The sequence below is a fragment of the Nothobranchius furzeri genome, chromosome 9 (genome assembly GCF_043380555.1).
Source record: "Nothobranchius furzeri strain GRZ-AD chromosome 9, NfurGRZ-RIMD1, whole genome shotgun sequence".
In the NCBI taxonomy this organism is placed as follows: domain Eukaryota; kingdom Metazoa; phylum Chordata; class Actinopteri; order Cyprinodontiformes; family Nothobranchiidae; genus Nothobranchius; species Nothobranchius furzeri.
The window spans coordinates 41,646,946-41,662,346 of NC_091749.1; the positions used below are offsets into that span (position 1 = coordinate 41,646,946).

At 40.4% G+C, this 15,401-nt stretch overlaps 1 protein-coding gene across 1 annotated transcript; it reads right to left on the reverse strand.

Moving 5' to 3' along the window:
• Positions 1-11,385: 11,385 nt before the first annotated feature.
• Positions 11,386-14,614, reverse strand: gatm (glycine amidinotransferase (L-arginine:glycine amidinotransferase)). Its single transcript, XM_015953533.3, has 9 exons — positions 14,454-14,614; positions 13,535-13,750; positions 13,247-13,442; positions 12,968-13,158; positions 12,604-12,741; positions 12,365-12,529; positions 12,179-12,242; positions 11,987-12,103; positions 11,386-11,908 (listed from the first exon to the last, which is right to left on the reverse strand). The coding sequence occupies exons 1-9, from the start codon at positions 14,520-14,522 to the stop codon at positions 11,796-11,798; spliced, it is 1,269 nt and encodes a 422-aa protein (XP_015809019.1). The 5' UTR covers positions 14,523-14,614; the 3' UTR covers positions 11,386-11,795.
• Between the last annotated feature and the right edge of the window lie 787 nt (positions 14,615-15,401).

Sequence of the window (15,401 nt, forward strand, 5' to 3'; positions counted from 1 at the left end):
CTGTTTATTTTTTGTGTCTCTTCTCTTCTCAAATCCCCAGTGAGTCACAACCAATGGATGCTCACATGAGCTTGGCTCTGTTGAAGGGGAGTACTCTTCTCCACTGTCGCTACATGCCTTCATAGTATGGTGATTGCTGTAAAGACACTGACACAAGTCAGTGACTCGATGCAATCTGCTGGGTTTCCTTACATAGGAAATCTTTAACTAATTGGAATAATGAACTGAACTCAACTCACTGATAAGTAGGTTTAATTGGAATGTTTGTTTTGTAAAGTGTCTTGAGATGATACTATATAAATTAACTGAACTGAATTGATATGCACCAGACTGGAACTTCCATTAACTTTGCTTGAAACATTAAATGTCCATTCAAGTTTAAGTGATACATTTTAAAAGTTACATACAACAATGCTGATCGAAGATGCCCCCTGGCTGATCATTCAGTGCTTTACCTGCAGAGCAGAAAGCTGATGTGCAAAAAGAGTAAAACCAGGTCGATGTGGACAGGATATTCCGATCCTTACAAAGGTACCAAGGCATGCCGATGGCGTGACAAAACACAGAAGAAGTGTGGTGGTGTGTTCTGAATTACTGACATGCATCAGCTGGAATGATGTGAGCGAACGTGCTGCTGATAAGAGAAGAAAAAAGATGCAGGAGCTTTAAAGGAGTCATCCAACACTTTATGTGTGTGTGTCCCTCAAATGAAAGCATATTAAACTTTTATCAGTCACAATCAGCTTTTTTCAAAGTTCTTTCTTTACCATGTAAACTTTTCTTTTGTTGTTTTCACCATCAAACAAGAATCTTTAAATGTGTTCTCCATGTGAGAAACCAACTGGCCTTTACGTGTTAACTCATGATCCTCAGGAGGCTAAGCGCTTGACAGGACTGAAGAAAAACACATTTAGTTGAGAGTGGAATTCAGTATAAAAAGATCCTGTATCAGTGCGAAGCAACATCTAACAAGCGTTTACTTTCAATACAAAAGAAAGGTCCTAAAAACAAAAGTAAACTTTCCAACAACTTTAAAGTTGCTATAAATATCAGCCTCCCTTGGATTATAGCCTCTATAAAACCAAAGTTTAAACACATAAGATGAGCCCTGAATAAATCTTGTCAGGACATAAATGACTCCACTGACAGATCGTGTTTTATGTGCTACGCTAGTGAAATGCAAGATGGGATGACATGTTTACTGTCACCTTATTTGCTCTTCTGTTTCTCGTGCGTTTGGCTCTCGGTTATCGTCGTTGCACTTTGTGCTGCAGCATTCTTCATCTGTAGGAAAGACTTTTGTTTATGTTTGGTTTGCCGTCTGACGGTGTGTTTTATCTTCGCAATACGCAACGTCTCTTTGTGTCCAAAGTCTCATTGTGTCAGCCTCATAGTTTTAGGTTGTTTGGAGAAGCTAACAAAATTCCTTTTGCACTTTGGGTTGTTGTGTTTGAAGGGTGCATGTGCAAGGGCGTCAGTTTGTTTTCAGAATTGCTGGGGACACTAACCATACACTTGAATGGGGTTTAAAAATTGCTGGGGACAATATAGGCTAGCACAGGGGTCGGCGGCTCTGTAGCTGCATGCGGCTCTTCCATCCATCTGATGCGGCTCTCTGTGCTCTTAAAATAATGAATGGATATTTAAATAAAAAGCTTTATATTTTACTGCATTAATTTTACATCTGTATGCTAATTCTAAATGTAAAGTTTATCTGCGTAAACCTGAACAGTTCCGACCCGGTCTTACTGTGAGACCGGGTTGACGCGTCACGCTTGTGCGTAATCATATGCGCTTCCTGAGCTGGAGGATGTCAGATTCTGGGATTCTCCTCAGACGGCTCCTGGATGCGTCGCCACATTGGAGACAGGAACAAGCACTATTCAGCCAAAGTTTCATCATCAGGGAACATTTTCTAAGTGACAAGTCTGAGAGACCGGGTTTGGAAAACACTCGCTTCAGTGGGAGGAACCTTCTCACATGCGCTCTGGTTCTGAGAGCCTGGATTTGTGAACAGTCTAAACATGTTTTTAAAAGAAACGTATGACAAAAGTGGCACCTGCTCAGTAAAACCACCAACAGGGTGAAAAATATCAAAATATTGTCGGCAGAGACGGGCTACAACTTCTGGATCATCTTTATATAAATCGTTTTATAGATTATCTTCTTATGAAAGATAACTTTGACGTACACGAGCGACCAGGCGCGTTGCAAGATTTTCAAAAGTGTGGGAGATGTTGTCTATGCCTAAAATAATTTGATGTTATTCACCTTGTTATAACCCTTGTTTCCATAATAGCGGAGCAGGTGCGAATTTTAGACGCGTCACGCATGTCTCCGTTTTAAACATGTTTAAACTGTTCAGAATCCAAATCCAGGCTCTGTCTAGTTAGATTGGTGTAACTAAAGTTTGTACTGAATGAAACTTTACATTAAACCATGTTGAAAAGAAAAGGATCCGATTAAATCATTTCCCCTCATTTACAGTCACGACGTACAGCGCAGTGCGCGTGGCTCTGGGGTTAATCAAGTTTAGTTGTTTCTCTTTGCAACAATCTTCACAAGAAGGCAAAACAGTTAAATGGCAGGTTACAGATATTTCCATTTGACTGTATTTTGATGGATAAACTCAAGGATGCTGGCTGTTTTGAAAGAATTACCCCGACGCACATGCGCATGGATGAGCTTGGGAAAATGTTCTTTTTATGAAATTATGAAACTTTGGCTGAACAGCGCTTTTTCCCGTCTCTAATATGACGCATGACGCATCCAGTCTGAGGCAGAATAGCAGCTCAGAAAGCACCTGTAGAGACATTTGATCACGCACAAAGTTTATGTGGAGCAGAAGCGGTCGGGCCACGGCAGGTGAAATGTTCCTAGCCTACATGAAGTGAAACTGTTTAATTGTAACATTAATATGTTACTGGACACGCTGGTCTGGTTGGTTAGACCAGTGTTGGAAGTGGAAAACACACACACACACACACACACACACCAATTAAAATAATGCTGATAGCATGGACTAGAAGACAGGTGATGGTTTTATTTAAATGATGATCAGGCTGCTGTAAAATGTAACCTCCACCCACATCCAGACGGAATGATCCTCTATTCTATTTGTTCTGCTTACATCTGGGCTGATGTAGCTGATGGTGCGTGCGGCGCGCACCACCACGGCTGTGGTGCACATTTTACGCATTTGGAGAGATGGGCTGGATGCTTTGCGTTTACTGGAAGATGGTCCACTTAACGCACGGGTGTAGACTACATATTAATGACAAATGAATGAAAATTAAATTGGGAGTTTTTACTTCATATTTTAGAACTAAAAATGACGGGGGAACACATTCATGACGTATTTTTAAACAAAATTTTCTAGCGTGACCTGCCTGCTTCACTAAGTCACTGCTTATTAAGGTCTGTCCAAAATTACGTGGCCCACCCAAAAATGAAAACCTGTTATAAACCTCTGCAAATTGTTGTTCTTCACGTTATCAAACTCAGACTTTGTACAGCTAATGTCAAGATGTAAAATTATGAATTCAGTCGAGCTCTTCCGTCCCTCCCTCTCCTGCTCTCCTGGAAACCCGACATCGGCTGTCAGAAGCGGGAGGGGAAGAAGGACATGAAGCAGACAGAGTGCAGTGCGACGTAAAAAAACCAGACTGGTGTGGAGGTGAGCAAAACAGCTGGAAAAGTCAGGGTGTTGAATCCCCCACGGGTGCGATGTCCATGTGAGCGACCGGTACCGGCTGCTGTCACCTGGTTGTGAGCAGCTCTCTGCTGTCTGAGGGTAGGCCCCGCCCACAACGCCGTGGCTACTGCGGTGTTTTCTTTACTGTGGGAAACGGGTAATAATGGCTCTTTGATGGGAACAGGTTGCCGACCCCTGGTATAAGATCTGAGCTGGTAAAACAAAAATCCTCATCAGCAGGCTTTTTTGAAAGTGGGGGGGGGACACAGCTGCCAATCACAAATTTTGCCAGGGACATGTCCCCGGCGTCCCCGGTTAAAATGACGCCTATGTGCATGTGAGGTTTCTGTGTTCTCAGATGCAAAACACTCACACACATCAGTCAGCACATTTTTAAAATGTAAAACTTTTTGTTTTTATTTAAATATTAGTTATGTTTGAAAGACACATTTCTAATTCAAAAATTAAAACATGTCATAATAAAGTGATACATAACTTTCATCAAAGCTGAAGTGACAAATAATTAACTAAGACAGTGGCGGATGTAATCTACAGCGTAGCAGCTACAGCATAAATTTAAGTTGTAGCACAGTTTTGTTTCCGGGGTAAAAATCCTACGAGTAAACGAAGAAAAAACAATAAATAAGTCTGATTTCTGGTGTTTCAATAGCAGAAAACACATGAGCTGTTGTTCTGATCACTTCAGAAGAATTTGTCCTCAGCTGCATTTCTGAGCAGAGTTAAAGGAATATTGCTGCTATTTTGAGGTAAACTTCCAATCCAATAGTTATGAAATAAGCTCTTTCTGGCTTCAGCTGGATTCCTGAACAGTTTGGTTAAGAGGAATAAAGTTCACATCCTGAAGAAGTGCTGAGCTGATTCGCTGCCTTCTTCTATCTCCATGGTGATAGCGTACTGATTTTTCTTGCAGTGATGTCTGAGAAGTCACGAACAGATGTTTCCTCTTATTTTACAATAACCTTCACTGCTAAAAAAAAAACAACTAAACATGTTTGCATAGAGGTTTTGTTTTTTACAGAAAAATTGTTTTTGTCATAAAAAGGTGAGTCATTCTAGAACCCCCCCCCCCCCCCCCCCCGGTGCCTTTCAACACAAACAGTAATTCACATCACACACACACACACACACACACACACACACGCTTTCACACACTGGTGATGAGCCACAGTGTAACCACAGCTGCCCTGGAGCGCGCTGACCGAAGCAAGGCTGCAGAGCACAAGCACCACCAGTCCCTATTAATAACTTTCATGTTTATCTATTTTTTTCTTGGCACAATCGTTGAACTAATTATTATTCACAATTTCTGTGTTTGCTCAGTTTCTTCTAAATTCCAAGGTTTTGTGTAAAATAACCAGCAAAAACATTAGAGGCCCAAGTTTATTTAAAGATGCAGAATGTAGGAACATAATGAGAATTTTACAGTGAGAAAATCCCAAAAGAGGCTAACATTTCAGTCATTTTGGGAGGAAAATTTCATAGAAACATATTTCATATCCAGCTGGCTGTGGGGATTGTCAGTTTTCACCTTTCAAAACAAAGGAAGGAGGGACGTATCTACAGTTTAGCATCTTTTTCACTCATAGCATTCAGCTTCAGCTCAAACTGTACGACTTCTCCGCAGAGCAAATCTTACGAGTCACGTGCTCACACTGTACGACCCAGTTCTGGTAAAAGACCTGACTGCTCACACCGCACATCTGGTAGCAACGTGTCGGACCTAAAAATATGCTAAAAATAGCTGTTTTTACAGAAGACGTCAGACTTTTGTTGCATTGTTATTGACGCCTGTTGTCCTTCAGGAGTGCTGTAGGAGGACACACAGGGATTTATGGGGGTTGGATGGGAAAGACGAAAGAAAGAAAGAAAGTAAATCAATGTTTATCAGGTTAATTTGACATAAACACACTTTCTTGACAATGCTTGTCATTGTGTGCAAAAAATGTGTATAAATAAAATGTTTGACGTGTGTTAATAGGGAAATTGCTGGCAAGCTTTGTTGATGCATGTACTTTTTGGGTCGCAGCTGCTTGCAGCGCCACTTCAACAGTGCAATACCCTCATGAGGGACGAGCAAAATATCAAACATGCCAGATATTCGTGCAAGCTTACAAGTGCTGATCGGTAACTGGTCACGTGGTGTTAATGGCCTCTCATAGCCCCCTGTATGCATGATGCTAAGAACAAAACTCGCCCCGATATCGTAGATTCTTGCACGAGGGGAAAATTGGCTCAAAAAAATGAAAACTTCCTACAGTGTGGGGTTGCCGTGTCTCCTGCGAGCTAATACTGCAGTGCTGACAACTGTAATTTGACGACGTCCGGTAAAAAGCTCCAGGGCTGTTTAAAGTGGTTGCAGGAACCAAATTTTACCACAGGATGTCATTTCTACATCATTTCTGCATAATGCACCTTTGAACCTCCCCCATTTTCTTGTTTATCCTTTCTTATTTAATGATGTCATGGTCTGCATCTGCCCCTTCCTTCATGTGCCTCCTGGTGTTTCTCCATCCTCTCTAGATTCCCTTCTGTGTCCTAGCGCCCTCATGTGTCATGTCTGCGTCTTCCTCATGTGTCTTCTTGTTTTCCCCATTTGCCCCTAGATCTCCAGCCCTCTAGGTTTCTCAAGTCATTTCCTTTAGTTACAGCCTTTCATGATTTAGTGTGTTTTTTCCCATCAGTGTTTATTATTTTTCTCCCTCCATCCTTTGAATTGTAGTTATGTTTCCTGCTCTTTTGTTTTAGGTTTTATTCTTAGGTCAAGTTAGTTTCTCCCCTGATTAGTCATTGTCTTCACCTGGTCCTCCTCCCACACCCCACACACCTGCAGCTCATCTCTCTCTCATCCTTCCTGTGTATTTAAGCCCTGTCTTGTCTCACTGTCTTGTCGGTCCATTGTTTGTACTCTGTCAGGCTCGTCTCTCATCTTGGTTATTAGGGTTTTTGTTTTCCAGATCATTATCTGGATTTTGACTCCCAGCCTTTGGACTTATTTTTGTTCTCCTTAAAAATAAAGAATTTTTTCTTATTCATCATCTCTGCCTCGTGTCATCCTGGGTGCTGAATTTTGGGTCCTACCATCTCGTAAAGTGACAAATAATTTTATATTCATTCTAAATGCAGAGTCACTGCTAGTAAAACATAAAGCTTGCTCTATAAACGGCTGCTGTTGGAAAATGAAAAATAAGATTCTGGAAGAATTTCATTCATATATTCTCCAGCTGGGTTTAGAGGAGAGTCACCAGTCCTTTATGGTAATCTACCATTATGGCTGAGAATTCTTCATGGCATTTTTCACTGACAGAAAAGCCTTAAGAATCTCGTTGTTTTACATGGAACAGTTATATTCATTCAATAAAGTGTCTATTACTTTGACCTGATTTAAATATTTTTAAGGTGTTTCAATTAAACGCCAGAACTGCAGCTCGAGTCTGATACATGTATTATTCGTAAAAACCACTAGAGGACGCTAAAGTAACAACCTCTCCAGTTGCAGAACTTTAACAGTCAATGATCAAACCTCGATGTGTGTGTGTGTGTGTGAGAGAGAGAAAGAGTTTGATTAAAATAAAGGATTTAATCTGTCTCCAGCTGCAGATTTTGTTTTTGGAGCCATAAAGTAAATATTCAAATAACATTTTATTTAACATTTTTTTAGATGTAGAAGAAAAGTACTTCCCCTCAGAAAAATCCTGCTATTCACAGATTCCCAGCCAGTATTCTGCTGCTCCCTACTGTCAACTTCAGGAACAGAACCTTTCTCATAAAAATGAGATAAAATCAAAATGATCATTCTCACAAATGAGTTAGTGAACATGTTGCACGACTCCTCTGCTAAATTTGATGCTTTACCATTCTCTTTTTGTCACATCAAACAATTGTGTTAAATAAAGAAAAAATTCAAGCGTCCACCACAAATAGACCACTGAGATTTTAAAAGTGATATGTCTGCGTCTCACAGGATGTCCAGACACAACAGAGACAACCAAAACAGGTTTTGTGGCTGAACTTTGGCCATGCCGGTGTATCATGTATCACAAGTTGTGCCTGCAGAGTATTTTTATTCAACATGTGACTACTGCATATCAAAGAGAACAACTCAGCTCAGACTGGCTGATTTAAATCTTGTTTGGGGAATATTGTTTATTATTTTATTGACACGCTTGACAATAATTTGTTGTTTTTCAAACAACCATTAATAAAGAATTAGAGGGAGGGTTAGCTGCAACCTGAGCACATTCAATGCTTGGATGTTTGTTTCTTTCTTTTGTGTAAAAAAAATAAAATAAAGAAATAAAAATCTTTCTATGCTTTTTTTTCTCATTTTCCCCCAACCGGTAAATAACTCATAACAAATCTCTTCTTATTAATTGAAAGCCTCCATAAATGCACCCATACCACTTAAGCTTTATCTTCAAATCAGAAGACTATTGACAAACTGGACAGATTATGCCTTTCAGAACCCAGAACTCACGTGTTTAGAAGCTGCTGTCTGGAACAAAATCATTACAAGTGTTGACTTCCAGACTTCCCCTCTTCTTTATGCACTATGAGCCTTGCAGAATTTTTACACAGAAAAATATATGAAACCGGCCATGTTTATCCATGTCTTCCCATGAGATTTTTCTAGCACTTAAAATGAAAACATCTTGAAAGGGTTTATGTAATCCATCTGTTTCTACCAAACTAGACGTTGGAAAAATATTTTTAAAATAAATTAATCTCAGTGGCCTCTTGGTAGAGCGTTCTCCCTAGGACTGGGAGATCAGGGTTCAAATCTGGACGGGTCATACCAAAGACTTCAAAAATGAGACTCAGTGCCTCCCTGCGAGGGGCGGCGTTAGGCCTGGCTACTGGCTCAAGCCCCGAATGTTTTATGAAAAGACTAGTGCGTGTTATGTGTGTGTGCACGCACGCGTGTGTTAAGCCCCGGATCTTCTTCAGTCCTAACTCCGCCCCTGCTCCCTGCTTCACACTTAAGGGGTTGGATTGGGGGGTTTAAACCACCAAATCGTTCCCGAGCGCAGCCAGTGCTGCAGCTCACTGATGCACCTCACAGCTCCCCCTGGGTATGGGTCAAATGCAGAGATGTTCTTTCACCAGTGTGTGATGATGACTAATGGGACTTTAACTTTGCCAATATTTTTTATTGTTGCCACAATTTTGTTGCCACAAAAATTGTTTGAATGTGGTTAAATGCGGTCATGATCTTCATTTGCTTGTTTGTTTTTAGTCTAAATCAGACTGTGAAGGTGCTGAAGGTGAGGAGGGGACTGGAAAACAGCTGCCACGTTCCTGCAGACACAGAAACTTGATTGTTATTAGATCTGGACCAATTCTTCAGTTCAAAGATGATTGCTGAGGCAGCGGAGTTGCTGCATAATCAAAGAGCTTTACAAACAAGTAATCCATGAACTAACGAATGGCACAAACACAGAAAAGAGAACAACTGCAGACAGAACCCACTCTGCTTCAAGTAAACCCGGCCTGAAATAAGGCTGTGTTCAGTAGAGAGTTGCTCTGGATCAGACTAGGACATACAGTAAGCAGTCACATGCTTGATCACAGCTGTATCACACTGTGGCAAAGGGGAGCCAATTACGTCACCAGAATGCTCATCAAATGTCAAAGAGGTGCACACAGTCAGAGCTGCAGGAAGGCCGTTGGTACCGCCAAGGACAAATGCTGTCACGCCAGCTCCTAAAGCAGGTTCGCAAACGTGTTAAAAAGTTAGAAATAAGCTTTGATGCATAAAATTTAACAGGATTTAAATTGTAATAGATAAAGTCCTTAAATAGCTCCTTTTTTGTTCTCATGTTGCTTTTTAGCCATGCATCTCTATAGTTTATATTAACCTTCTATAGAACCCATGTATGGGACCTGATTTAGACATAAATACAATCGTCACAGCCAAGTCGTAATTAGGTCAACTTCTATTTATAGGATAGTTTATATAATATTAAATGATGTAAGACTTTAATTTTCCTTTTACTAATCATCCTGGTTAATGAATGTGTTACAGTACAGGTGAAACGATCCAAAGTTCAAAAATTCATTCATTTGTTCAGTTTTATGATATTTGCAGTATAATGTGACTTGAGTGCATTCCCTTTGATAAAGTTTCCGTGGTTTAATTATACTTAATGTCTTATTATAGCCTGGCCTGCCAGACTCACCCATAAGGAAGCATTGGCATGGCTGACCAGGCTAGTCTTATTACACAATATTAACACGTTGATTTTAAGATTCGCGTAACAGTTATTGTTGTATGTTTTTTAATCAAAATAAATTACTTTGTTTTCATGCTAGATTTAAATGAAAACCTGAAATGATGACTTACAGATTTTTAACAGCACAATTAGGACATTAGTTCATGTTAATTTAACAACCTCTTTTTTAAAATAATGCACAAATGTGAGGCTCTCATAAAAAAAACTGGTTTCCAAATGCACCAGTAGTAAAATATCTCAGACACCACAGGAGAGATCAGAACAAAACTCTCAAAGCAATGGATAAATGCACATGTTATGACTAATAGCTGAGAGTCAGTCACAAAACCCACTTTGGTGCTTTTTGACTTACCGTAGTACGGTCTTATGTTATGTCAGAATGTGCAAAATGTCATTGGCCAATTTTGACAAAAGCATCTAACTTCGTTTCTCAACATATAAGGACTCTGTTTAAAACTCTAGGAAGAAGGTAGTGGATGATTTATGCATTCAAAATTATATGAAATATTTATATTATATATGAAATTATTACTATATTTGATTGAACAAATTCATTACAAATGTGTTGTAAACTTGTCATACACAAAGAACCAAAATAACAAAACACAGTTATTCTTCATTACATTTAATAACATTGCATAATATGAAGCATCACTTGCATTCCTCTACTGAAACACAAATTCCCTAAGATTAATTTTTTCCCAAAAATATCAAAGCAGTTCAACACATTCCACTCTAAAAGCTGCAAAGGAATCATTAGACATAATTTTTTTTACCATGAAACATCTTCCTTAAAATGTTTTGCTTTGCGCTCAAAAGCAGCCAAATATAGTGAGCGAGGCTATGGTAGCACGAAGTGTAACTGACCCAGATGTGCAACAGGAGAAAACATCAGAGGCAAAAGGTGTACAATATTTGATATGGACCACAGAGTTTTAATGAAAATATAAAAAAAAAAAATACTATTTCCTGGGAAATCCAATAAAGTTTGTAAAAATATATGCAGAATTTTTCCTGTTTGATGAATTAAAAACTTTACAAAATAATAGTGTTAAGACGAAAAAGTTCCTTCATGACCTACGTTAATGTTTTATACATGACTTTATATAAAAAAATATTGGAAAGAGATATAATTGTGTTTTCTGAGGGCGCTTTTCATTACGCTAACATGTATCCTCGCTTGCTTCACGGCTCTTCCCTCTTTTTTAGTTCCTCCTATAGTGAAATTATGGAAAAGAGATTGTTGCAAGGAACTATCAGTCTTTTCCAGATTCCTCAGAGCAGAAAAAGGGGAACAGATCACAGTGAGAGCAAAGATGTGAGGAAGAAGTTCGTAGAATGAAAAGCATCCTCAGTAATGAGGAGGTAGTTTTCGCCTCCTGTGCCCTAGTTTTGTGACATTCACATACCAAATTGTACCTTGTCCTCAGAACTTTGGCTTTCAGATGGATAAGCCTAAAACGCTTCACAGTAGCCAGGCCAGAAAAGCAGTTTATATTGAGATTCCTGACTGAATTAAACAAATAAACATTTGTTGCTATTGAACAAATATGTGCTATTTAAGCTGTTTGCAAATCAGATGTGCAGCAAATCAAAATCATTTATACCTGCATTTAAGACACAAAGACACAATCCGGAGGGGAGCTTGGTGCAATCTGACATAGACGTCCCCATCATCATTTGTTTCACACAGTTTGGTGAAAATCTTTGCTTGGTTGATTTTAAAATGAGCAAGAGGGTGCTCCGGCCTCTTTTCGTGTAAATAACTTTGATAGATTGTCAATCATGATTCTGGATTGAGGCTTTAGTTTTCAAAGCTCAATAAAAACTGCCTTTTTTTTCTGGCAAGGCTAGTGGAAGTAGGACTGCAGGGTACCACGGCGGCGGACATCTGTCGTCCAGCAGTGGAAGCCACCACCAAGGGAGTTGGCATGGCGAATGTTCACCTTTATGGTCTTGATACCTGCAAAGAGGTGAATTTGTGCATTACAAAAACCTACTGAAACGGTTTCTTCTCATCTTAAAGTAGATTTAGACGTACCGAGGCTCTCAAACATTTTGTGAATGCTGGTTTCGTTGGCGTCAACCATGACACGTTTCTCATCCAGCATCAGTACATTCATAGAGAGCCATTTGGACGACATCCACAGTGGATGGTCTGCACAAAAATGTTTTTTAGGAAAATCAAAAAAATCATATTTCTGTTTAAATAAGTTTCACATTAGGTTCATACCGTCAGGAATCAAAGGCACCGGAGGTTTCACAATAGTCCAGCCAGCCTTCTTGAACATGTCCACCTGAGGTAGAAAGGCAAATAGAAGGGAAAATTACAGAACATTTGTAGTTGAAATTATTCATTTCCACAAGATGTCAGTATAGAGCTCTCTTAAGAGATGGGAGAAGTCCTGTTTTAGAATACCTGTCTACATGGGCGGTCAGGGTTGGACAACACCAACCCAGGACCAATGATGTTAAACGTAGCATCGATGTGCATTGGGTTTGGGTCCTTGAAAGAGATAATGTGGACCTTGAAGTCTGGGGCCAGATGACGCCTCATCCACTCGATTCCCATGTAATTCGTAACCTGAGATGGAATCACATGTGCAGTGAACGACACAGTTTTACTGAATCAATAAGAATTTCCATCCAGTTTTATACCTGACTCCTTTGGACAAAGAGGTCCCTCCCAGCTCGGATGAAGTCAGCAGCGTCAAAGCAGGGCTCATGCTCTGTGGTCACAAACTTCCCCTGGGCAGCCAGCTTGTGCCTGTCCTCCACTGTGCGGATGGGGTAGTCCTGATTGGTGTGAGAAAATAAAAATTTACACTGCAGCAGTTAAGAGGTGAGATACGGTGTCTATCCACGTACAAGTACAATAAACAGCTGAGGGCAAAGAGTTCAGAATTGATATGAAAAACCTGCAGGAGGTGTTTGAAAGCTGCTGATAAACGAAAGCCTAATCTCACAAGCTTTCATAAGCATTAGTCCAATGTTTGAAACTAGGACATTTCATGGGCCTCACCTGATCATACAGCTCATCAGCCATTGTGGGTTTGGGCGCTGTGGTCCATTTAGCACCTTTATGGAAGTACTCCTTGATCAGAGGTCTGTAGGCACGATACTCAAAGAAACGAGCCCTCCAGGCCATCGGAGCCTCAATAATCTCGTTTCCCACAACCAACAGGATGTCTCTGGGCATAGCAGCATACATTCCTACAAGTTTGTGCAAAACATACAAGATACTGTATCATTCAAATCCATAACAACACACTCAGTCACCGACACGGTTGTGTCCTTTTACCCGTTGATGTGAAATCTGGAGTTGTGTATGAGACAGACCAGTCGAGGGGTTCCGGCCTCCTCACAGTGACGCCCTCGTGGCGCAGAATATTGCACATTTCCTCAATCTCAACAACAGCTTTTTTCAAGTGGTCCGCAGGAAAAGACTGCCCCCCATGCTTCTGATAGAAGGACCAGTACTTCTCATATGTGTTTGCCTGTGTTTTACAACAAGATAGCAGTTATAAAATCACTCTCGCACATTCATGCACATCTGCACTCTCCAGGAGGAGGATCTTGGCGGGCTTACCTTCACTTCCACAGTGAAGGGAGGCACATGAGCATTCTCAGCTCGACCCACAATCACCTCCTCAAGAGGGTCCCATTCGTTGTAGCTGCAGACGGGACATTCCTGCTGAAGGGGCTCAGTAACGGCTTCCTCTTCAACTGCATGATGTTGTGCAGCTGCTGCACTAGAAGTGCTCTGGAAAGCCTTCTGCACCCAGCCAGTGACAGAACGGCCAAGCTGAGGAGGGTTGGGAGAGAAAATGTGCAAAGTGCATAAAATATTCTGGTTTTCATTAAGAAAAACTCATAAACATAAAAGATGTTTAGCAATAGTCCAAACACTCGATTTTGTCGCTTTTTTGCATAAATAGAAAAAAAATCACAAGTGTTGAAAAGAAATTAATCAATGAGGCATATTTGAATAAGAAATGCCCTCAGTACGGTATTGGTATCGCGCCAAAGTACGTGTGTTATTAAGTGGTTTTATCTCCTCAGATAGCAGTTACAGTGTGGCCCCTGCTGGCTCCAGATCAATGGTGTCACTGAGTTTGAGAGCCATTTGTGCCAAACAGCTGTTCAGTCACTCAGCAACCAAATGGGGGGAAAAAACGTGCTGCTAGGAAAATCAGATCAGTCTTTGGACTCAGCTTACTTTGAGTTCTTCTGAGAAAACACGATTTTCCCCCCTCTCTGTAACTCAGCCACACTCAATGTGTGTTCCAACAAAACGCCTAAACACACAAACAATTAATCAATAAATAAATTAGGCTGATCAAACATCATCAGCTCAGATGTAGAGAAGGAAAAAAAAGTCAAACAAGATTTCTTTATTCGCGTTGATTGACGTGTGCTTGTAATCACAAAAAGAATAATCAGTCAAACAAAATAAAAGCAGGATTAAAATAAATATTTTGTGGGGAAAAAAACACCAGGATACCAACCATGGCTCCGATCAGATGGGCAGCCTCGGCCCCCCTGCTACCTCCTCTCAGACATCTTACTCGCAGCATTTTCCAAAGGAATAATAAACGAAATCAAACAGCAGCTCAGGATCCGCTTCTCGGTTTGCTCTCGGAGGAAAAGGCTGCGCCTTGCGCGCCGCTTTATAGGAGCGCGCCTACGTGCCTCTGAGACCATTGGACGCTTTCATGTTGAGAGGCAACGTGACTTGAGAAAAAAAGCATTTCTGAAACACAATCCCTTACGCCAGCAAATTCTTATCAACATGGCTTAAAGCTCTAAAAGCTTCCAAAGGAACTTAGAAATCGATCAAGAACTGTTTTGTTTGCGCAAAATATAAGCTCATAAGGCGGTTACAGGCGTCTGTGCGGCACAGTTTATTCATACGACTGCTTCTGTCTTTTGTTTTTACTTAAGATGCAGAAAATCTAAAATAATTCAAATAAAGGCATCAGCAAACTGACTAAAATCCTATGAAAAAAACATGTTCTATTTCTTTCATGTACAAAATAACGTTCTGCATGTTTGCTGAAAACCTGCTAAATTTGTGTGTCAAACTGGTGTTAAAAATAACACAATTAAAGCGTTAATTGTTAAACAACCTTCTCTTTTTCACCTGGTTTAGTTTATTTAATATAGATAATTACAAATCTGAGTTATCAGTGTGAGAAAAGCTGCTCCATTCAGTCACATTGATCAAAGAGGAAAGTGTTTAAAATCCGTACTATGGTTTAATCTGAACACTTAGATGAGCTATAGGTCTAATAGCCCGCACAATCAGCCCATTGGAGAAGGTTTGGAATACTGAAAAAGCCGAGCAGATACCTCATATCATCAAAGAGACAGGGAGCTTTGTGCTGGAGTCCACACCACATGCTTAACTGGACTGTGCTCACAAGAGTTTCACAACCCCCACCCAGCCCACCACA